The 23,803-nt window shown below is 47.6% G+C and overlaps 4 protein-coding genes across 6 annotated transcripts; 3 read left to right on the top strand and 1 right to left on the bottom strand.

Annotated features, from left to right (window-relative positions):
* The first annotated feature begins 51 nt into the window (after window positions 1-51).
* On the top strand, window positions 52-2,505 carry LOC120710199 (protein JINGUBANG-like). The gene is made up of 3 exons (XM_039995852.1): window positions 52-884; window positions 926-1,277; window positions 2,497-2,505. The coding sequence occupies exons 1-3, from the start codon at window positions 52-54 to the stop codon at window positions 2,503-2,505; spliced, it is 1,194 nt and encodes a 397-aa protein (XP_039851786.1).
* Window positions 2,506-5,501: 2,996 nt separating this feature from the next.
* Window positions 5,502-6,271, bottom strand: LOC120710198 (cysteine-rich receptor-like protein kinase 19). The gene is made up of 3 exons (XM_039995851.1): window positions 5,962-6,271; window positions 5,727-5,881; window positions 5,502-5,660 (listed from the first exon to the last, which is right to left on the bottom strand). The coding sequence occupies exons 1-3, from the start codon at window positions 6,269-6,271 to the stop codon at window positions 5,502-5,504; spliced, it is 624 nt and encodes a 207-aa protein (XP_039851785.1).
* Window positions 6,272-9,607: 3,336 nt separating this feature from the next.
* On the top strand, window positions 9,608-14,576 carry LOC120708233 (glucose-induced degradation protein 8-A homolog). Of its 2 annotated transcripts, none has more exons than XM_039993369.1 (7): window positions 9,608-9,770; window positions 10,909-11,050; window positions 13,100-13,247; window positions 13,325-13,400; window positions 13,542-13,653; window positions 13,740-13,831; window positions 14,096-14,576. In XM_039993369.1, the coding sequence occupies exons 1-7, from the start codon at window positions 9,735-9,737 to the stop codon at window positions 14,111-14,113; spliced, it is 624 nt and encodes a 207-aa protein (XP_039849303.1). In that variant the 5' UTR covers window positions 9,608-9,734; the 3' UTR covers window positions 14,114-14,576. The 2 variants fall into 2 exon arrangements, with proteins under 2 accessions (XP_039849303.1, XP_039849302.1); XM_039993368.1 differs by having other exon boundaries at window positions 14,069-14,576.
* An 894-nt stretch (window positions 14,577-15,470) lies between these two features.
* On the top strand, window positions 15,471-18,743 carry LOC120708232 (jacalin-related lectin 3-like). 2 transcript variants are annotated; one of them, XM_039993366.1, is made up of 7 exons: window positions 15,471-15,699; window positions 16,150-16,368; window positions 16,503-16,940; window positions 17,063-17,305; window positions 17,398-17,739; window positions 17,839-18,054; window positions 18,140-18,743. In XM_039993366.1, the coding sequence occupies exons 1-7, from the start codon at window positions 15,697-15,699 to the stop codon at window positions 18,446-18,448; spliced, it is 1,770 nt and encodes a 589-aa protein (XP_039849300.1). In that variant the 5' UTR covers window positions 15,471-15,696; the 3' UTR covers window positions 18,449-18,743. The 2 variants fall into 2 exon arrangements, with proteins under 2 accessions (XP_039849300.1, XP_039849301.1); XM_039993367.1 differs by having other exon boundaries at window positions 15,473-15,699; window positions 16,038-16,368.
* Window positions 18,744-23,803: the final 5,060 nt, after the last annotated feature.

Here is a 23,803-nt window from a genome sequence, read left to right as displayed (position 1 = left end):
CGTAGCCGGGACGACGACGCAGCAAGGTAGCAAGCAGCTCGCTCGATCGCCATGAATTTCGGCCGCCGCAGGAGCTTCAGCTCCATCGAGGAGGACCGCACGTCGTCGAGCCCGGGCGCGCGCGCGCCCCTGCACCAGTACTACGAGCGCTCCGCCGGCGGCCGCTCGCCGGCGCGCTTCAGCCTGTCCTCCGTGCCCGGGGTGGACGTGCCCATGATGAGCGGCGGCTGCTCTCCCTGCAAACCCTGGGTGCACTCGCCGCTGCACCGGCTGGACGGCGAAGTGCACGCGCTGGCCGTCGCCCGGGGCTTCCTGTTCACGGCCTCCGATGACAGCGGCCGGGTCCGCGCGTGGGCGGCGCCCGAGTGCTGCGACCGCGGCCATCTCAGCGTGGGCCGCGGCCGCGTCCAGGCGCTCGCCGCGTGCGGGGACACGCTCGTCACGTCCCACGGCCGAGATCACCGCGTCCGGGTCTGGACCGTCGGCGCCGCCGCCGTCGGCGACCACGTCCGCGCGAGGAAGGCGGCCACCCTCCCGGCAGACGGCAGCCTCCCCATCCTCTGCTTCGGCAGGAAGCGCCCGCACCACCACCGCGACGCCATCTCCTGCCTCGTCCTCCACGCCGCCGCGGGCCTCCTCTACACCGCCTCCCACGACCGCACTGTCAAGGCGTGGAAGCTCCCCGACAGCACCTGCGTCGACTTCTTCGTCGCGCACGACGGGCCCATCAACGCCATGGCCGTGAACGAGGCCGACGACGGGTGCATCTTCACGGGCTCCAGCGACGGCACCGTCAAGATGTGGCGCCGCGTCCCCGGTTGCGGCGCCGCGCACGCGCTCGTCGTCGTGCTCCGCTCCGGGCCCGAGGCCCCGAGCTGTCCCCGGTGAACGCTCTCACGCTCTGCCACGCGGCCGCCACGCGCAGGTGCTTCCTGTACGCCGGCTCGTCGGACGGCGACGTCAACGTGTGGGAGAAGAAGGCCACCGTGGGGCGTCCGGCGCACGTGGGGTGCCTCAAGGGCCACCGCCTGGCGGTCTACTGCCTGGCCTCCGGCTGCAGCGGGCGGGTGGTCGTGAGCGGCTCGGAGGACGCGACCATGCGCGTGTGGAGGCGGGAGGGGAAGGGCGGCGGCGGCGGCGCGGCACACACGTGCCTGGCCGTGATCGACGGCCATCGGGGCCCGGTGCGGTGTCTGGCCGTGGGCGACGGCCAAGGCAGTGAGGTGGAGGGCCGCAGCATGGTGGTGTACAGCGCGGGGCTGGACAAGAGCGTCAAGGTGTGGAGGATTAGAGGATACGGGTGGTGGGGGGGGGGGGGGGGGGGGGGGGGGGGGGGGGGGGGGGGGGGGTGGGGGGGGGGGGGGGGGGGGGTGGGGGGGGGGGGGGGGGGGGGGAGGAGGAGGAGGAGGACGACGACGACGGCGAGGGGGACGCACAGGCGGCCGAGATGATGGCTGGGAATGCCGACGGCGACGCGATCACTGTGAGGAACGACTTGTTGGAGGACAGCAAGAAGATGGTGTTCGTGGGGCCGACGCCGGTGCCGTCGCCGTCGTGGGTGGAGAAGCGGAGGTACACCAGCCGTGGGTGACCGTGGGTGACACATAACAAGTAGGGCCACCGCATGCTCAATCTCCATTCTGTAATTTTCTCGTGTGCAATAAATCAGATTTCCCCCCTCGGTCGACCCATAAAGTCAGTCTCAGTGCACGGATAGATAGAATCACACGAACGAAATGTGTATGTATTTCGATCAGAGGTGTTGGGGACGCCACCTTCGGTCCCTACACCGAAAGGGATCTACCGATCGAAGACGTGACAGACCATGACCATGCTGATCAAGGACGGCGAGGCCTGGGCGCTTTGTCAGAAAACGAAGGCTTCGGAAAAGAGGGTCTACGTCGTGGCGCAAAGAGCCCGGCGCGGGCCAACCGAAGAACCGCGGGAACCTCGAAGTCGACGAACGAAGACAGTCGCTGGACCCACGGTGGGCTCAGGTTGGCTGCTTAGCTGTAAAACACTACCGAGATGTTTGATTAGGGGTGAAAATTTTTTTAATGAAAACTTTTTGTAACTTTGACCACTAATTAGAGGTACTACATGAAGTCTAATTATCGAACCACCTCCATAACTATGATGCCGTAGCAGTACTGTAGCTAATAAGGACTTTGGCCATATGATAAGGGGATGGGTAGCCGCGGTTACTGTAGCATCACTGTAGCAAACATGATGAAACTTGGCTCATTAAATTTGTTTCGAAAAATTACACTCATCCGTGAAAATTTTTCGCAAATAAACTTCATTTAGTACTTCATGCATGCATTGTCTTTTTGTGAAAAAAATTTCATCAAACATGGCCATAACATTACTTGTATACCCACGGAATATTTTAAGAATCTAGCAGTTGAGGGACATTACAGTGTACTTTGGCGAGCGAGTAGGAGAACCGCCGCCTATAAATACATGTAACAGTTATTGATGAGACATTGAATGTAGATTAAGTGAAATCCGGACACCTGTCTAAAGGCTTTTACTTTTCTCCATTGTTCATTTGAGTAGGCGATTGCTAATACGCGCGCCCCCTAGCACAACAACTAACAAACGATTTCCGACAAGCTCAGCATATGCCATTTCCGGCGTCGGGATCATTAGCTTTCCTTTTTCAGTCGCCTGCACTCAATGCCGCTAGCGGCCCAGAAGTTTTGAGATCATTCGGTTTCTTTTTTGGGCCGTTTACACTAAATACCGCTAGAGGCCCAACGGAAAATCATGTCACACAAGCTTATTTTGTTTTCAAAAACATATCACGCTAGCTACCTTTGTGTACATAATTTATGTCGCGCTACATAACTTATTGAACTAATGATGTACAAGTTTTTTTGTGCTATATAGCCTTTCTACTTCGTAACTTTTTTGAACAACTTATGAACAAAAGTTTTGTTATCATACAATGTGTGCATACAATTTATGCATATTGCTTTGGCTTTTTTATGCATAACTTATGAACATAAATCTGTGCATATAATTTTTGTAGTGCAGTTTTATGCATATAATTTTTGTGTCAAACATTTAACTATTAAGATGTACAAGTTGGGGGCATAAAAAAGTATTGCTTTTTTGTATACATAACTTACTGTTACATAACAATATTTTTATTTCCATGACAAGAAACAAAAATTGTATACATAATTTTGTATTGTATGCATAAAAATTATAATGCACTGAAAAATTATGTATGATAAAAATGTATTGAAAAACTGGTATGACATGTAACTTATGCATAACTTATCACGTGTGCTTCCTTGTATGCATAACTTATGTCGTGCTACATAAAGTTATTGCTATTGCGTATAACTTATGATGTACGAGTTCTGGACATCCGGAAACAAATGTTTTGTTGCTAAATTGTATAAATAATCACTAAAAAAATATCCTCAAACAGGCCAGCCGGCGATCGTCCGAGCACGCCGGGCTGCCGCGTCATGATGGGTCATAAAAAACGGAACACCAAAAGAGAAGGGGCGCGCTCGCGCCGGATCCCGCGGAGGGGTCGGATCGATTGTTGGACAGCGAACTAGCGCGCGGTGGCCAAAATGGATTCCACATGCGGTGGCCAAAATGGATTCCACATTTGAGTAGCCAACGTGCGTTTCTCGAAGCTGTTGTAGCGCTCATCCTTTCCGGACACACTCAACGCTCCCACAAAGTATCAAAAAAAAAACGCTCACCACAGAGCCTCAATTTTATTTCTGACGGTACGAGTCTACCGCACTCATCACCAGCAGCCATGAACTGTACTGAGCAGTCCAGTCTCAGTTTGCTACCTACCTCGGCTGGAGATCCGAAACCGTGACCCCGTTCTCCGAGACAGGAGGATCATCGGCCGCGAGACGACGCCCTCCACCTCCGGGGGCGGCGGCGCTCGCGGACGCGTCGCAGAACGCCGGCCGGGAGGGCCTCTGCAGGATCGCCGACTGGTCGTCCAGCATGAGGACGACGGCCGAGACGACGCGTCGGGCCTGGAGTCGGCACTACTAGAAAAACGGGTTAAGGCACCGGTTGCCAGGCTTCTTTGGTACTGTTTTTTTTTAACCGGTACCCCTAAAGTGGTACCAAAGGAGCCTTTGGTACCGGGTAAAACAAGCGGTGACTAAGCCTTTAAAATTCACGCAAAATATTCTCTTTGGTTGGAACTTGAACTTGCGACTTCTAGCCTCGCACGTTGCTCCTTTACCATCTCAGCTACACAATTATTCTAATAAAAAAGGAGATATTTTTCTTTTAAAATAACTAATGGATGAGCCTAAGGTACCGGTTGGTGGTACCACCCGGTATCTAAGGCTCCTAAGGTACAATCGGCACCTAAAACTCGTCTATAGGTATCGGTTGGTGGTATCACCCGGTACTAATATAAAAATTAGGGATAAGTCTATTTTACAACCTCGAACTAGTCAAGAAGTCCGTTTTTCAACCTCCTACTACGAAACCGGGTAACTTAGGCCCTCGAACTGGCAAAACCATCCGAATCACCCCCGCGAGCACTGTAGCAAGTTGTTTTGAGGGCGGTATTGCTACAGTAATATTTTCGAATTTCTGGAATTTCACACATCTCTCAATTAAATAAGAAAGAAAGCATAGTTAATATTATCTAAAAATCATGATATTTTTTTGGGATGTAGATAAAAAGACAAGGAATTTATTTTGGCTAGATGTGATACATTAAACATAATGAAATTTGAATTATAAAATTTTAAAAATGGGTAGAATTCAAAATTTCTTGAATTTTTGGGTTCGCTAAACCTTTGATAAAAATGAAATAAAAATATGATAATTCATAATTTTTTATTTAGTTTAATAAGGTATTTTTTATTGACCCAAGTTTTTATGAAAGTTTTTGAATTCCTTCGCAATGCTCAAATTTGAATCAAATTTGATTCCTCAAATTTTAATTTATGAATTTTCTATAGAACTTGGGCCAATAAAAAGTACCTAACTAAACTAAATAAAAAATTATGAATTATCATATTTTTAATGCATTTTTATCATAGGTTTAGCTGACCTAAAAATTCAAGGAATTTTGAATTCTACCTATTTTTAAAATTTTATAATTCAAATTCCTTTATGTCTATTGTAGCACATCTAGCCAAAATAGATTTCTTGTCTTTTGATCTACCTCCCAAAAAAATATCATGATTTTTAGACAATATTAACTATACTTTCTTTATTATTTAATTGAGAGAGGTGTGAAATTCCAGAAATTCGGAAATTTTACTGTAGCAAAACCGCCTTTGGCTGAGCCAGGGTTGTTTTTCAAACGGTTTCGTTAGTTGGAAGTGTAGGATGTCCGGTTTCGTAGTTTAAGGGCCAAAATCGGACTATCGTGATAGTTCAGGGTTGAAAAACATGCTTTTCCCTAAAAATTGCCACCCGGTATCTATGGAGAACCTTAGGTACCGGTTGGTAACACCAACCGGTACCTAAATCTCATTCATAAATTTCATTCACCCCCGGTTCATCTCCGTACCGGTGATTTTGTGGCGGACCTGCACGCACAGGAGCCCGACCTGCGCGCAGGCGAGCGCCTCGGCCCGGGCGTACCGCCCGCCCAGCGACACGTCCACGGCGTCCGCCACCGACCCGCGGCTCCACTTCTCCCACACCTGCAGCAGCAGCAGCAGAGTAAGACAATGTAGAAAGAAACTAGATCACCGCATGCAGTTACTCACGTAGCTCAGCAGATTGCTGCTGCCATCTTGATCTTCAGCGCAGCTGGTGTTCCTTCGACCGGTGACGATCTCGAGGACCATCACCCCGAAGCCGAACATGTCCGATTTGGTCGATACGTGCCCGTAGTACGCGTACTCCGGCGACATGTACCCACTGCAGCGATCATGCAAGTGAATCGCAGGTAGCAGAAATCTTAGGGGAGGCCTGTCAGGCTGCTGGCACTTACAGGGTCCCAACTCCCAACCGGTCGCTTGGTCACCTCCCTTGTCTCGTCTCCCCAGAACGCCCTGGCCAGGCCGAAATCCGCGATCTTGGGGGTCAGGTCCGAGTCCAGGAGGACGTTGCTGGGCTTGAGGTCACGGTGGATGATCCGCAGCCGGGACTCCTCGTGGAGGTACAGCAGGCCGCGCGCGATCCCGCGGATGATCGCGTATCTCCTGCTCCAGTCCATATACGCGGCGACTTCGGAGGCGGCGAGGACTGCGGTGATGATGATGATGAGGAGGAGATACGGCAGCGGCGACAAGATCCTGTCGGACGGCATGGTTTTGGACATGGACTTGTGGTGATTGGTACTATCAAAGAAGCAGCGCAGCGCAGCGCGTGCCGCGTGATGTTTCGTTTCATCTCAGCCGACTCAGGAGGAGACAAGACGGAGGTTACAACACAAGTGATAACAAAAGCACAACTGGCAACAAACCACTACAAAATAATATTATTTTAATAAAAATTTGCAGAAATAAATGTTGAAAAAGAAAAAACCTTCACGCACCGACGCGGGCGACCGAGTATTTGCGCCATTTTGCCGGTTCCTCGGCCGGACTCGGATCAGCAAGGCCTGTGCTGGGTGGCGGCGAGCGACGACCAGGAGGACGGACACAAGCGGAGAAGCCAGCGCCGAGACCGGCGTCATCGGGGCTTTCCAGGGGCAACGACGTGAAGGTCCCACCACCTCGGGGAAGGCTCGCGCGCTGCTGGCACAGCGCAACTAGCCGGAGGTGGTAGTGATGCTGCTTTGATGGGTGCGAGGAGCGGAGCGCCAGCTGCCAGCTGCTGCGTGGTGGTTGGTGTGCATTCAAGGGGAGCGCGGAGCACGCTTCCTCCGGGGCAGACAGACAAGACCGCAGGAGCAGTCGCTAAGCAGCCGTTCCCGGCCGGGAGATCTCTGGCGTGGAAAATGTCTCGCTTGCAGCAGCACAGCTGCCCTCGTCTTCACTCACTGACACCATGGGGAATTACACAACACTTCACTGCTGCCACGGGTTCCTTCAGTTAATAATATTCGCAACGGCGACACGAAACACTCTAGCAGGACTGCAGGACCCACACGACTCACAGAAAGGCGACCCGGACAGACAGTGAGTAAGTAGGTAAGCATGTTTGTCACGAAATAAAGCAAGGTTAGTTACAGCGATCGAGCAGATCATGTGGAACCAGGAGTAGGCGATCCTGGAAGCTGCACCCCGGTCAGACGATCGAAGAAGATCCCACGCTCCTTGTCAGCCTGCATGCTTCAGCAGAGCAGACGATCGAAGAAGATCCCACTCCTTGTCAGCCACTCCTAGGACAGACATGAAAAGTGGAGAGTATCCACTCCTTGTCAGCCTGAACACCACGGAGCCTCTGGTTTCGCAAAAAGAAAATGACACATCACCACGGAACCTCTGGTTTCCTTCTCTCGCTGCAATGTATTTGCATTCACGGGACTGCGGCAATGTAATGGAGAGGGGAACGCGGCGCCTATATAAGCGCAGCAAGGCAAAGGCATCGCATCGTCCACTGCCCAGCAAAGTAAACACGCAGCATCCTATTTCTCCCCCCATTGTTCGCTCCTACAGTTCTACCTATTAGTCCGAAGCAGCCTCCAATCCACCGACCATCCAGCAGCCAAGCGCCGATGGCCTCTTGCATCCTTGCCGCCTTCATCCTCAAGGTCGCGCTGGGCTACGCCATGGTCATGGAGAGAGCCGCCTCGCCCTCAGCAACGGGCAACCCCGTCGTCGACGGCCTGCTCCACGTCGCCATGGTCGGCTCCTACCTCCTCGCCGTCTTGCTCGCGTTCGCCATGAACCTCGCCGCCAGTAGGGGCATGTCGCCGGCATTGATCTTGAGATGGCTTGGCGATCTGATAGTCAAGCTCGCCGTTTTTTTTCCTTGTCTTCTTTATTGCCGTCGTGTTTGCTGTCATTTGACTGGTCCGTGCAGTGTTTACCGCCGGCAGTTATCAGATAAGGGTAATGAGGTGAAGTTTAGTATGCATGCATGGGTAGATAAAATAGAATGCTAGCTTTCATGTCATGTGTCTCTGTATTAACTAGGTCGGTACGAGGAACTAATCTGGTTAGGTTAATCATCAGTGCAATCGTGCTATTTCTCTATATATTGTATGCCCAGGAACTAATCTCATCAGTTTGCGGAAAGATTCATGGTAGTATGCATGTAGGCATTTTGTTTTGTACGTCTTCTTCTTCTTCTTTTCTGTGCGTGGTAGCCGTACGTGTAGGCAACCGGGGGGGGGGGGGGGCATGCATCCGTCACAACACAAAAAAACTTAGAACATCTTCGAGAGATTTTTTATATCTTCTCTAATTTATAGGAATAGAGATTTTAGTAAAAAAATTACTCTCCAACAGTCTTTTTAATTGAATATTCAAATATAGATATCCTCTATTCTGGATTTCATGCTAGCCAAAGATGAAGAGCAACAGTAGCTCTCTAGAGTCTAGACTACAATATATAGAAAAGTTGTTGGAAAATACAAAGATATGAAAAACGATTTTTACTTAAATGACTCTCCACATGATGATTTAGATAGTAAATTTTAGAAAAGCTCTTAGAGATGCTCTTAATAAGACTAATTCAGTTGCCGCGATATATGATGAATGCACTGCAGTTTGGAGCGGGTTCTAGAATTTTCCATTGATAGCACTTATGCAGGGAAGCAAATCAAGTGGCACATGAGTTAGCTAGGCAAGCTATGATTACTAAAGAAAATTGTATCCGGAAAGATGATCCCCCGAATTTTATTACCCATTTTTTTTATCTATTGATATAACTATCTTCTGTCAATAAAGCTTGCCTAAGGGCTTTTATCAAAAGATAAAATTAAATGTTAGCTTAAATATGGTAACTTCGTATTTCTCGAAGATAATCTGACCTGTATTTTAATCTAGTGACTACAAGTTAGGTTCCTTTAAAATATGGAGATTTTGAGTTTTGTAAAATTTATATTTATATTTTTTAGATTAAAAATTTATATTTATCATGTAATAGTAAATTCTTAAATCTGTCCAAAACAAATACGATTGCCACGTCAGGATTACCTTTCATTCTTCCTCATGTACGCATCTCTTCCCAACAAGTGATAATTTGAAAATACGACCATGTATACTACACATTTTATTGACAATAATCCACATCTTGTCAACCATCTCTAGTCTTCAAATAATTATCGTTTCAAACAGCAGCACGTCACCGAGACACTATATATATATATATATATATATATATATATATATATATATATATATATATATATATATATATATATGGATTAATAATATTAAACGAATAATAAATAAATAATATATGTAATATTTTGAAATACCATCAATGAAGAATCTAGTCATATCATTTTAAAACTTAATTTTAATATTCAAATAGATATCGATGTTAAAAACTAAGATGTGTTTATCTCAAAATAACAGTTATTTGAAAATTGGAGGGTTACGACATATTAATTAATTAATTAATAAAATTGGAGGGGAACGACATATCAATGACAGTTATCTCAAAACGAAAGAAGCCGTTTTTCAAAAAGAAAAAAGAAAAAAAGAAAGAAGCAGACAAAAGGGCAAAAAGGTAAATAAAATACGGGGGGTCAAATCCTCCTCTCAGTCTCAGGAATCCTCGCTCCCCAAGGCCCCAGCTGCGGGCAGCAACAGCCTTCGTCCTCCCTGCGGCCTCCTCCTCGCATCCGGCGCCGCCCTCCTCTCTCCTCCGCCGTCATGATGGACCTCGATCCTCGTCTCTACGAGAACGTCGTACGCCCACTCTCCACGCGTCCCCCATCTTCCCTCGCTGGTTGAATCATTGTGTTTGTTTTCCTTGTTTAGGCAGGCGCTCCCATTATATGGCTCGAGTAGATTCGTTCCTGCTTGCGTGCGAATTCGTTGTTCCTCTGCGGTCGTCTGTTGAATTCGTTATTTCGTAGGGTGGTATAGTTACTTGGATTATGTTTTGAAGAGATAGTTAATTGGATTTTGAAGTGTTTGTACTGGGGAATGCGCTCGTGGTAGGGTTTGCAAAGGAGATTGGAAGTCCTTCGGTAGGTGTCATCTAGTGAGAAAAGATTGAAACTCGTGGATTGCGTGGTTCTGTAGTGAAAAGAAGTTTTGAGCTTTGTCGCTGATGTTGGTTGGAATTCAGTGGAGTTTTAAGGGCCAATTCTGCCTCATGGTGTGTGTGTGTGGTGTGTGTGAGTGGGGGGGGGGGGGGGGGGGCAAGCTCGGTTGTTTTTTAGTGGGTAAATATATTGGGAGCAATGCTACAGGCAACCTAATATGTTGTTCGACAATTCAGCGTATTGAGCAAATAGCACTTAATACATCTTGTTCCGTTAGTAACGGAAGTATATTTATGCCTTTGCGTTAAAGACGACAAAAGAGCCTAAAAAGCAAGGTTGATGAGCCATATCAGATCTCTAGTATTTCCCCCACAATCTGTAAATCTCTATGGCATCAAAAGCTGGCCGAAGACATGTGCGACACATCTTACCTGAATTGTGTTGCTGGCCTAAAATTGAGCATTGATCCATTTCACCTGCTTATGGATGTCCTTGCCATTGTGTATCTCGGCCAGCACTATAAGTTGATTCATCCACTCTGCCCTTTTCCCAGCTGCCACTGCAGTGGTTTGCATTACCTCGAAGTCACTACCACTTTCCTCTTATGTCACTGCGTGTGTACTTCATATATGGCTCTGCCCTTACTGTTGGTCCAACCAGCGTAGACATGCTTTGCACTAACTTTATCAATAGCTTCACGTTCTACCCTTTGCTGTCATATTCAATGAAGGGGATTACTTACTACTGCATTTTATTTGATAAAGCAACAATACAAACTATATCATCATCTGTTTAAGCTGTAGTATGCTATTGACATTTTTTTCTTACTACTGCAGTCTGTTAGCGACAATGATGTCCGAAACATAGTGCTATCTTATCTTATGCACAACTGTTTCAAAGAGACGGCAGAGACATTCCTATCCAGCACTGGGTTGAAGTTACCCGTTGACTATAGTGTGAATGTGGATAAGCGTAAAGGTATTTATTTGCAGGTCAATACTGAATCTTTTATCTACAGTCTCTTTGGGGTGTGGGGTGGGGGTGTTATTTGCCATATTGCATGTTGAAGCACTTATGGTATATTTGATAAATTTACCTAGATAGTTCTTTGGCTAAATTGCCCGGTACCACTATTTTGAACTCGGTTTGCAAACATACCATCAATTCCACCTGGATTACTAGTTTACTGCAACTTTGCCCAGTTTTTGCACCATCTATGACTGAGCCACACAATTGAAAAGGAATGGCTTAGATCAGACCTGGATCTTCTCCGTCGTTCTCTGTTAATTGGTTCTTCTCTGGTGGTCTTCATCGCCTGGCAGCTGGCAAGAACTCTTCTCCCCTGGGGCTAGCTGCACTTTTTGATTGGTGCAACAGGGAACAACGTCCCGCATCTGAGACCTCTGCCTCCTCAGGGTTGTCCATTTGCGCAGTCACCAGTTTTTGTTTTTTCTTTTGTTTGGGGGGGGGGGGGGGGGTTGCTCAGCTAGCGAGCTGTAGATGGGTTCTCGATCGAGGAGAGGCCCTCAGGCATGATGCAGTAGCAGGACATGGGCAGTTGGGCACCATGGTGGCAGGAGGAAGAGATCTGGCCAATGGTGCAGTGGGGTTGAAGCCACAGCCATTCACATTGGTAGAGATACTATACCTTCACGTGACTGTGAAGGAGAGCTTGTTCTTGGTCAGGATCTTTTTCCTGTCTTCGATTGGTGGTACTGCTCGACTGCTCCTCCGCCCGACATTTGAGCTCCAGCCCAATCTCACCCAACAACAGCGAGGAGCCTGTGGGGAAGGGAAGAGAAATGATAATGTTAGGGAGGACCGGGTCATATCTGAGATGTTAGATTTGAAACATATGGCATAGTGCATTAACAGGGCAAAGATAGGGCACAAGTCGGTGTTAAAATAGTATTCCGGAGCTAGGGAGTGGTATGTTTGCAAAACGGTTCATGGTGAGTGCTATACAGGCAATTTGCCCCTTTTTTTGCTTTCTACCTTCCAACAGCAAGCTTTTATAGAACGACTGAACAAGGTCAGCCAAACAGAAAGGAAACACACTTATAAAGGACAAAAAAAAAGTCTGGAAGAGAAATTAAAGACTAACTTACCTAACTACCATGTACAAGTATATAGAAAAGGAGGGAGGAGGAGGCATTGAAGAAAATTACAAAGAATCCGGCCAAGCTAAAAGTAGAAGTTCTGTCGCTCCCTTGCATCTATTTAAGTGTGAATGCCCATTTCATCTTTGAAAATGAAAAGGAAGGTCTCGTAGCCCCCCCTCCCAAACCCCAAAAAAGAGAGGAAAAACAGAATTGCTTTTTTGATCCTCATATCCTGTCATAGCCTTCTTTTATGGTTTTGAAGTTAATGGTAGGTGTGAAGCGTTATTATGATCACTTCAATTTGTTTTTGGAAGAAAAAACTGTGATCACGTTGCTACGACCATTATCATCCAGTAATTCATCTTTGCCTAATTAACAACTATATAGAGCCATCTCTGTTCAATATAGATTGCTGTTATCGATTGGTCTTTATCACTCTGGCACAAGCAGTTGGTTATGATATGATTTGTTGCGCATCAGTGTAAACTGCTAGTTCAATTCAAAATTTACCAGAACAATAGGATTTTATTAAATCGATAAACCAGTGTATAGGTTTTGGTTTTTCGCTAAGGTGCATTTGACCATGGGTTAGGTTGCTCTGTTTCCTTAGTGAAAACCTAAGTAATGGGTAATTCCTATTATAATATTCTTGCAAACTTTTATCAATTTTCCCTGGCTACTTTTGAGCTCAGCATGTAATTAATTTGTTACTCTCTTTGAAACTTTTGACTGATTGTTATTTAATATTAACATTTTTAATGAAATAGTTGTGATTCAAATAGATATTTATTGTGTTTCATTTTATTCATCGTAGGCGGTAGGCCATGATCGCATAAAATCATAACAGTTTCGTATTAGAGTATTTCTATTCCCATCTATCTAATGATAACATCATTGACATCTAATAGCATGATTTTGTTTCCAGCTATTTTTAATTCTGTGCTAGAAGGGAATGCCCTGAAGGCCATAGAACTGACAGAAGAACTGGCACCTAACTTGCTGGAGAATGATATGGATCTGCATTTTGATCTTTTGAGTCTTCACTTCATTGAGCTAGTTCGTTCAAGAAAATGGTGAGCCTGCAAAATTTAATTAGAAGGGAATTATACTGTTACAATTTTCTCATCAACTTGTCTGTTTTGACTGACAGCACAGAAGCTCTTGAGTTTGGCCAGAAAAAATTGACGTCGTTTGGAAAGGTTCCCAAGTATGTTGAGAAACTAGAGGTACTTTTTCCTTAAATCTTCATGTCTCAGGGCCCTTCTGCCTGTTGAAACAATTCTTCTTTTAACAAAGCAGACCAAGGACTGATATTGTGTTTCAGATGTTTTAGAAGGTATATTAATACTCAACTTTTCATTGTATAGGATTTTATGGCCCTCCTGGCTTATGAAGAGCCTGAGAAGTCACCCATGTTTCATCTACTAAGCCCAGAGTACAGGCAGAATGTTGCAGATAGCTTGAATCGGGCTGTCCTTGGTATGTTTAAAGTTTCCATGCCTAGCTCCTGCTTATGTAATCCTTCTTATGATCTGATTATGATCTTCCTCTATGATCAATGACAGCACATGCTAATCTGCCAGCATATTCATCACTGGAGAGAGTGGTACAGCAAGCAACTGTGGTCAGACAATACCTACAGCAGGAAGTTGGCAAGGTAACATCTCTAAGTACTTGTCAGCCAGTGATTCTACTCCTATATCATACCTTGTTAAAACTTCCATCTTTAGTTTGTGCTCATTGCATAATGTCCTCTGGTGACGTTATATGTTCATCTGAGAAAACTGTTTACGCATCTTTTGTTCACAGAAGAAGTTCTTTGTACTCACCAGTTCGCTTTAATTAAATTCTTTACATCTTGCTGCATACATGACATTCGGAATTCTTGGAGCAGGATTCTTACCCGCCATTTTCTTTGAAGGCCTTTCTGAGCAAGTAAAGGCACAACTGGTAAATTCTTCAGAAATGGTACCACCTCTCCAGGCCATTGGGAGGGCCTTACAGAGTGCGTAAACATGAAGCAGTTTATACAATTCATAGAACCGTCTTCTTGGCAAATGGTGTGGTACTTTGAAAGAGGGATGCTGTATGTGTTTTGTTCCTTGCCTTAGACATAGCAAAAGCATGTACATATGATCTGCTGAGTTTATTCCGTGCGTTCGTTCTGGGAGTTCTGTTTGAGCTGGTTTGTTGTGGACTATGGGTGTAACTGGTTTTTCGCGTGGCTCTCGGTTTGCAGTTACTGCATGCGCAGGCAGTGCAGGGGGGCAGGGATAGGCTGAATGGATGGTGCGGAAGGGTTGTTTGGTTGATGGTATATGTGTTCGTTTGGCTGTGTGAACATAGATGAAATTGAATGTGCAACGGAAGTAATAAAACTATGGCCTGGTTTAGATGTAAAACTCAAAATTCCAAAACTATCACAATGTGTGCGGCACATGGAGTATTAAATCTAGATGAAATAAAAAAACTAATTGTATAGTTTGCTTGTAAATTATGAGATGAATCTAATGAGCCTATTAGGCTAGGATTAGACACTAATTTGGTACAGTAAACATGTGCTAATGATGGATTAATTAGTCTTAATAAATTCATTTCGTAATTTACAGATGAGTTTGTAATTAGTTTTGTGATTAGTCTATGTTTAATATTTCAAATATGAACGGTGCATCCAAACAAGGCCTATGTTAATTTTTCATAATATAATGTAATGTACATTAAATATGAACTAGTATACTTTGAAATACTCTAATAGCACTCGGTATGCACTGAACAGCCGCTAGTAATAACGTCACTAGTCGCGCCTGGCTCGGCATCTTCTCTTTTACACCCGCTGGCATGGCATGGCAGTGAATTTTAGATTAAATCTGGTTTCAGATTAAATCTGAAATAATACGTTAAATTTGAACTAAGATCTAGACATTCATTGAGGCAATCCCCATATTTTTTGCAGTAATTTGCTAATATTTTCAATGTAATTAAAAACCCACTCCTCGGCAAGGAATTTTCCTAAAAGAGAAGAAACCAACAGAACAAAAGGTAAAAAAATACTCCTCGTTGGAGAATGAAGCAGAATAAAGAAGGGGTGCGGGCTCTTTAGCTCTGCGTCGCGAACGTGAACGCGAGGACAGAGGACTGATGCAAAGTTGGTGGTTAAAGTCAGAGAAAAGTGACATCTGAGAGCGAGCGGTGGCAAACAAATTGCTTCTTACCGGCATGGCCCTCCCGTGAGCGAATGAACCGAGGAATTTTAGTGATCACCCAAGTCAGCGAATCGAGTTCTTCTGTAGCTTTCGGGCTTCTTCCACCGTCAGTGCTGCTGCCAGCTTACGATGCAATGCCTGCTTTTTTGTTGTCTCCCATTTCCCTTGTTCCTCTATAAATGGGCAGGCCATTGTTTCTAGTCATCCTAGTGAGCTCGTCACCGGGCACTAGTTGGTACAATCTTAATTCTCTCTGTCAGGCGTCGGGGGCTTTGTTTTTTTTTTGAAGGAATCGGGGGCTTTGTTTGGACAACGGAACATGGTACTGCCTCCTTCCTGTTTGTTACTGAACTTGACGTATTTCAGTCATCATGTTTGACAAATTGTTCGACGCCGAAAGGAACAGAATGATGTACTCTGTGTCTCTGTTTGGTCGGGTGGAATTATGCAGGACCATGATTTAGTCTTTAGTTGATGTTCTGGAATTTTCTAGGATTATACTTAGCATGCTCGCTTCTTTTTCTTGTTCCACCGTACCCCATCTGATAGAAAGATTTTGTTAGGGCTCAGCTGCGTACGTTGCATCATCTATATTTAATTACTTGATCTCGACAACCTGACTGAACTTAGAATTGAATTTCCTTTTTGCATAAAACTTAGAGAAGGATCACAGCGTCCTGCAAAGCAAGCATCATAAAAGCATTTCTAACATTCAGATTTTTGCTCCACTTCTCGTTTGGGACAAAATCTCAAATCTGTCCGTGTTCAATAGAGCTTCAGAGGCTTAACAGGGAAGAATTCAACGACGGTCGGACCATGGGGAGGTTTAGCAGGAGACCCTTGGGACGATGGTGTCAACTCTGGGGTACGCCAGATCATCATCGCTCATGGTGTGGCCATTGATTCCATACAGATGGAGTATGACCTGAGAGGAGGCGCAGTCTGGTCAGAGAAGCATGGAACTGCGAGTGGAAACTCAAAAACCGATCAGGTTCGTGGTTCTTCAGTCAATAGTTGAGCAGAGTGCTGCTTGTTCTGAAAGTTGACTCTTTTTAAATTGATAGCAGAAATTTTACTGATATAATGCTACTGCAATTCTCCAATTAAATTGTGCCTTTCCAACAGGTGAAACTTGAATACCCTCACGAAGTTCTCACATCGATCAGTGGCTGCTATGGCGCAGTGGGAACCTCAGTTGTCATAAGGTCACTAACCTTTCAGAGCAACTGCTCCAAGTACGGGCCTTTTGGCACCGAGCAAGGGACATCCTTCTCACTACCGGTATCCAGCGGCAAGATCGTCGGCTTTCATGGGCGATCCGGGTCTTGCCTCCATTCCATAGGCTGCCATCTCAACAAAGAGAATAACACTAAGCTATCGAAAAATGCACCATCTGCGCTTCGGAGCATAACAAAATCTTATGACAGGAACGGTCACAGGTATGCTGATGAGAGTGCTGGGTATGACATGGTTCTTGCAGTGAAGGACAGATGTGACAACTACAGTGTCCTGACTAGCAGTCTTCCGAAGGAGCAGTATCCTCATCCATCTCAGATGAACAAGGTATGACTAACTGATCATCGTTAGAAAAGTTTTGGAATGGCTCCATTTCCTAGGATATTCCTTTTCTAGTTACAAAAATTGTAAATGCAAAAGCCATTCAGATTTTGAATTTTACATTGTAGATGGTATCAATTCCCAGTTTCTATTCGGATAATGGGACCATGACTATAAGCACCCCAGTGAGATTTGGTCCCTGGGGTGGAAACAGTGGAACCATATTTGATGATGGAATTTACACTGGTGTCCGACAAATCAATTTAACACGGGGACTAGGAATATCTTCCATGAAGGTTCTCTATGATCGAAACGGGCAGGCGATATGGAGCGATAAGCGAGGAACTAGTGGGGGATCTAGACTTGAAAAGGTGATGCATTTTCACTATTCGAGTTGCTTTGATCTAGAGACTACAAGCTAATTTTGTTAGTTGTATATGACGTGAGGATTTTGTTTTATCAGGTAGTATTTGATTTTCCATCAGAGATCTTGACTCATATAACCGGTTACTTTGGCTCGACAATGATCATGGGCCCGACGGTGATCAAATCCCTTACATTCCACACGACGAAGAAGAACCATGGACCATTTGGGGATGAACATGGCACGTTCTTCTCCAGCTGCTTGACCGATGGAAGGATAGTAGGATTCCATGGCAGGGCCGGATGGTATATCGATAGCATTGGAGTTCATGTTCTGGAAGGCAAGGTGTTATCACAGAGAGTTGACACAGAAATAACTGACACAAGCCCATCTGGACAGTCCGATATGCTTGCACTAGCACGGAGGGAAATTGGAGATGAGGTAACCAATTCTTTTGGCTGAATTATGTCTGCACTCATAATAAAAAAAAAGTGTTAGTACTGATGGAGAACTGTGTTCGAATTTCCCCCATTTCTGTAGGTTACATACGGTGTAGTGAAAGAACCAATACCAATAGGGCCAGGACCATGGGGTGGGGATGGAGGCAAGCCATGGGATGATGGTGTCTACACAGGCGTCAAACAAATCTACATCATGAGAAACGATTTCATCGGCTCTATTCAGATCGAGTACGACAGGAGTGGACAATCCATCTGGTCTACCAAGCATGGAAATGGTGGCCAGATAACACACAGGGTAAATTGTTACTCGCACGCACTCTCCAAAACTGTAACCTCACACAATTATATACCGTGTTCATCATCAAACCCACATTGTGCAGATCAAGCTTGACTACCCACACGAGGTCCTGACCTGCATCTACGGCTACTACAACACCTGCGTGGAAGAAGGGCCCAGAGTCTTGAGATCGATCACCATCGTCAGCAGCCGAGGGAAGTACGGTCCGTTTGGGGACGAGATAGGGACCTACTTCAGCTCTGCCACGACGGTGGGGAAGGTGGTCGGCTTCCATGGCCGGAGCAGCCTGTACCTGGACGCCATTGGGGTGCACATGCAGCACTGGTTGGGGGACGTGAAAACAACTAGCGCTTCCAATTCCAAGTACTACATCTCCAGGTATCTCTTCTGAGCCTGGTTACACTGTGATCTGGTGTCAATTGAAGGCTGTGAACTTAGTTCAGTTTGCAGCTGAGTGTTTTCCTGTATGCGGCAAGTTCAGTGAGCAGTTCTGAATGACGAGGAACCGTGGTCTGTTTTGTTCTTTACTAGTAGTTCGTTGTTGAGGAACTATGGTATGTCGGTGTATACAAAATTTGTGGGATTTGTTTGTCCGAATTGGTGATTTATTTAGCGTTGTCATCTAGTCACCTTAAACTTGTCAGAATCTCTGCATTGATATATTGATAAACCACCGTTTGTTAAAAGACAAACTGTTAAGTGGGTCATCTTGCGCACTTGTCATTAGACATCAAGCGTGCCATCATTCAGTGTTCCGTTCCATATTCAGACAGACCGGCACACAACAGAGGTGTTATACTATCAGTGCTGGTGCTTGGTTCTCTCTGCAGATAGCTAGGTTTCGTTAGTTTAGCCCTGTGGCCTCAAGCCAGCTTGTCAAAATCTCTGAATTGATGTATTGATCGCGATATGCTAAAAAGAATTCTTCAGTGCATCATCTTATCACATCAAGTGTTCCGCTCGATATTCAGACAGATGAAGACACAGCATGAGGTGTTATACTATCAGAGCCTGTGCTTGTTTCTTTCTGCAAATAGCTTAGGTTTTCGTTAGTTTGGCCCCGTGGCTTCAGGCCAACTTGATAGGGGCGCATTGAAAAGTGTACCAATTCGGGTGGTTGCTGTGTGTTGTGTGTGACACTATCCCGAGAGATTCAGCGAACCAAGTGGCCGATGAAGTGGGCGAGGAACAAACAGGCAGGACACCCCAAGTCCCCAAGTGTCTCGCTCTCGCACGACCACCCGCGCAAGCAGTGCAATCTGAGTGGCTCACTCTGAACCGGAGCGAGCACAGCTTCATTGCTGAAAAGGAAGATGGTCATGGTGCAAGCAACTTGCAACACTGAAAGTCTGCACTAATGCTGCGCCGCAGGCAGATCGCAAGACTGAAAGTCTCTGCTCTGCTGGTACAGCAAAAGGACGGTGGAGCCTCGCCGGCCTCCATCCAAATGGACCATATTTTTGTTCCAAGTTCCTGGATCGAACAAGATACATTCTACTCAAAGCAACCCATGTTCCGTGGATCAGACATGACGGGTGGACGAGGCTGACGTGCCCCAGTTGTGGCTTAACTAGCGAATGCCGGTGATTCAGTCGGCGCTTCCAGCTAATGGAACCGTCCTGGAGATAAGATTCCGGGAATGGCTGCGGGTACTTTCAGGCCGGCCGGCAACGGCAACGCAGCCAATGGAAGCAGAACCAAGGGGAATGCTACGCAGGGTCGTCGACGGCAAAAAGAATTGCAGGGTTGCGTCCCTGTCGGGTGCACTGCACGAACCCTCTCCCACTCTCTGCCTGTCCGCCTGTCTGTGCGGATCGAACTGGGACAGTCAAGTCAACCGCGCTGCATGTGCCCTGCCTGCCTGCGCTCTCCGGCTGAGCTGTCGTGCCACGGGGCACGGGACCGCAGGGTCGCCGCCCGTTGAGCTGCTCGCTCTGCATCCGCCACTTGCAGTAAAGTACAGGAGCGCCGGGTAGCCCTGCGGGAGCGGCAGCTGCCCGGCCGCCAGCCCGCCACCAGTGGTCACGAGCGGCGTATCTCGCCGCGCCGGCCTCTCCACCCGAAGAATCGAATCGCGCCCGAGCCCGAGCCCGAGCCCGAGCCGACCCTCATGATGGTCGGCAGGCGTGCAGGTCGCAAGTGGCGACGCGATCCCCGTCGCAACCTGTGGGCTGCCACGGCGACGCGCGCGCCGGCACGCTGTGACGGCGAGGTTTCCTTGTGGTGGTGGCTGCGCGCAGCGGCGGCGTGCCAGCCTAAAGCGAGCCGGCGCATGCTGACACTGTGACATCTGGCCCGGCTGCAGTCCCCGCCTTTCGGAACGAGATCGGCATCGCGATCGCGCCGCCCTGCGATATCTTCCTTGGAACTTCCAAAAGGCAGGATCGCTCCCTCGTCGGGCGGGGGCCCCACCCCAGTGGCTGGCTACCTTTCGAGGTGGCACGGGCAAGATGGATAGGTATTCGTACAGGCATCCTGCCGGCTGCAGCCGTGATCCCTATCGGAAAGTGTACTTGCTCCACCCCGAAAACGGGCAGCGCTGACGGGGATAAGGATAAGGCCTCTCCTCCCTCGAGACTGAGCATCTCCAGCAGTTTGGCAAATCGAGTTGCCATCTTTGATTTTTGATAAAAATATTAAAAATACTCCTCCAACAGTTTGTCAAAAGACTTGGCAATTTTTGGCAACTTGAGAAAAACCAGCCTCCAGCGCGTAAATATACGCGCGCGGCGCGCGGTTGGCATCGTGGTTTCTAGTCAGATGGGAGGGTGAAAAAAGAAATAAATAACAGAGAAGGATTCCTGATTTAAGTTTTCAAGAGGTGGAAGGGAGTAAATATAATTTTGTTTCTCTCTCAGGGTTCCTGATGTAAGTTAGATCTGAATTTGGCAAGTGAATTATGCCAAACTATTGGAGATAAGCTCTTTTTTTACTTGGCATATCTTTTTAGAAGTTGGCAAAACACAAGATATGCCAAGTAAAATATGGCAAAATCTTGGAGATGCTCTAAGGGATTGTTTGTTCGGGGCTAAATTTTAGTCCATATCATATTAAAAAAATTAATATTTAAAAATATTAAATAAAAGTTAATTATAAAATTAATTGTAGAATTCTGGGACTAAACTGCAAGACAAATCTAATGAGATATATTAATACATGATTAGCGGATAGTTACTATAATATCATTATAACAAATTATGAATTAATTAGGGTTATTAAATTCGTCTTGCAAATTAGCACTCAGCTGTAAAAAATATTTATAAACATATTTTATTTAATACTATAAAATAGTAAGATTTATTTTGATGTAACAGGGACTTAAAAAAATCCATGAAAACAAAACAAGGTCCGAATCGTGCCTGCCTTCTGCGATCGACGCTGGCATCGTATCCCCCGATCTGCACTCAACTTGCGTGGGTGGTCGTCGATCGGCGCCGGCGGGCGATCGCACATCCGCATCCGCCATCAACTCGCGCCGACCGCCACGGGCCCGACCGCCACGGGCCACGGCACATGCATCGACCCGATCGCCTCCTGCCCTCCTGTCTTTTGAAGAAAGGACCGGGGAGACTGTTCCACCGGATAGGCTAGGCGCGCAGCAGGGTACACGTACGCCGGTGAGTCCGTCTCCACCGCTGCGACCCGTTTGGTCTGCGAATGGGGGCCCTGGCTGCTGGCTGGCCGCGCCCAACCTTTCGACGATCTCGCCGCATCGGCAAGCGCACGGCGTGCCGGGGCAGGGGCCCCCGTCTCGGCTAGCTCGCGCACGCACGCACGCGCGCAACAGGAGAGCGCTTTGGCGTGCGTGGAGGTGCATGTGACGAGATCCTGCCGGTACGGGGTCCAAATCTTGGTCGAGACCACTCTGCTTCGGGATCGGATTCGGTGCGTTCGCGAATCGCGACCGGCGTGCAGGTCCCGGACACATAGCGCAGGGTCGGGTCAGCAGCTAGCGTACGCACTCCTCAGCAAGGGGCAGCACGCGGCAGCATGCCCCCGTGCGTGTGCCGGTTGATGGAATGGAAGCGGGAGCTAGCACGCGTGCTGCTGGAGCCAGCTCCCCCCTCTCGACACGGACGCGACGGCCGCCCTGCTGCCACCGCCGGTGGTGCCCCCCGTCCGGCCTGTCGAGCTTGGGCACGGATCAGATCAGCCGGCGGCCGCCGTGCGGCGATGCTCCACATGCTGCGCCGTTTGAGCCGGGCCCTGCCGGCCACCAACAAAATTCGTGGGGCCGGCTGGAACACCGTCAAACGTGGTCAGCACGTGATCAAACTCCACCCAAAACTGTCGATGCAGGACCGTGGCCCAGGAGGCCACGTGCCCCCGTCCCGTCGCGATGTGTCAGCCTGACCGACGCAGCCGGGGTGCCGGTGCCCGTGCCGGGCACGGAAGTTTCTGCACGCGGCGGCACACGCGTCCCGGTCGATGATTTCGTCTCGCCGTCATCCATCCGGGGCAGCCCCGGCGGGTGGCGGCGGCTGTCGCTTTGCCGGACGGTCGGGGCGCGCAAACCGCCGCGCCGACGGGCCTCCCGCTCGCGCCCACCCGGCGACCGCGGCCGGCCGGGAGCGGGACGACACGAGGCGCTCGGCCCTCGGCCCGGCAGCCGCCACGCCACGGACCACGCGTGGTGTGCGGGCTGGGGCGGTGAGTGGCGCCTCGCTTTCGGTCTCCAGGGGCGCTGACCGCGGGTCAGCGAGCCGCCACGTAGACCTGGGAGAGACCAGGGCGGGCGGGCGCGCGTGGATCTTTGACCCGCGGGCGTGGACTCGGCAGCGACCCGGTCGTGCGTCGTGACAGCGAGCTCGTAACTTACCCAGGCTGCCAAAGCACATTCTTTGCGTGGGCGGGGTGGCGATTAATTAGCCTAATCTCGCGGGTCATTAGGCGCTGCGGAATCCTGCGTGCGCTCTTGAGGCTTTTCCTAGTTTCTCCGTGGCGCCGATCAGTTTGGTCACGTCAAACTGGGCCTTTTTGACCACATATTGTCGGGTCGAGGTGACACGAGCTGGTGATAATATAGGCAAAAAGTCTAGGCCCGGCCCCTTGCATTGTTTGCTTCTAGCGGTCGTGTTCAATGGAGAATACTTTACAGGACTAGCAGTGGCGTGATATGGAATACATGAATCATGTTTTCTCATAGAAGAAAATTAGAAACAATTTGGTAAAGTGTACGCGTTATAGCACATGGTTATTTGGAGTGTGGAAACCCAAGCGATAAGGGCGTATTAACGCAGTGTATAAGCTTAGGGTCTGCATACGTGTCAATTATGTAATATAAAAATTGTTTGAAGTATAGTATTAATTCACAGGTCGGACAGTACTACATCTATATATATCGTGTTTTGGAAAAATATATGAAAAAATTAACTGTAAAAGGGAGAAAATTGCATGTAACTAAACACAATAATTGAAGCTTTGTTAGGCCCCAGGGGTATATTTTTCAACAAAAAAAGAAGTGTTTTATCAAGAGATATCAGATCACCAAAAAATCCTATCTACATCGGAAAAGTTAAGGATGGGAGAGAGAGAAGACTTCTAGCTCAGATGTATCCTCATGTCCCATAAAAAAACTATAAGCTTCGTCACGCAATCATTGTTACAACTAAGCACACGAATGTATATCATCGTTAGAAAAGAAAAACAAGGTATAGTTTTGCCAAGAGATCAGATTTCCAAACCTTAATAATCAAAAACCAATCGTATCTAAATAAATCTCAAAAGGCAGTCAAATTTGGCCATC

The sequence above is a fragment of the Panicum virgatum genome, chromosome 5K (assembly GCF_016808335.1).
Source record: "Panicum virgatum strain AP13 chromosome 5K, P.virgatum_v5, whole genome shotgun sequence".
NCBI classification, from domain to species: Eukaryota; Viridiplantae; Streptophyta; class Magnoliopsida; order Poales; family Poaceae; genus Panicum; species Panicum virgatum.
The sequence above is the reverse complement of the archived record's forward strand: the minus strand, read 5'-3'. Positions and strand labels throughout refer to the sequence as shown.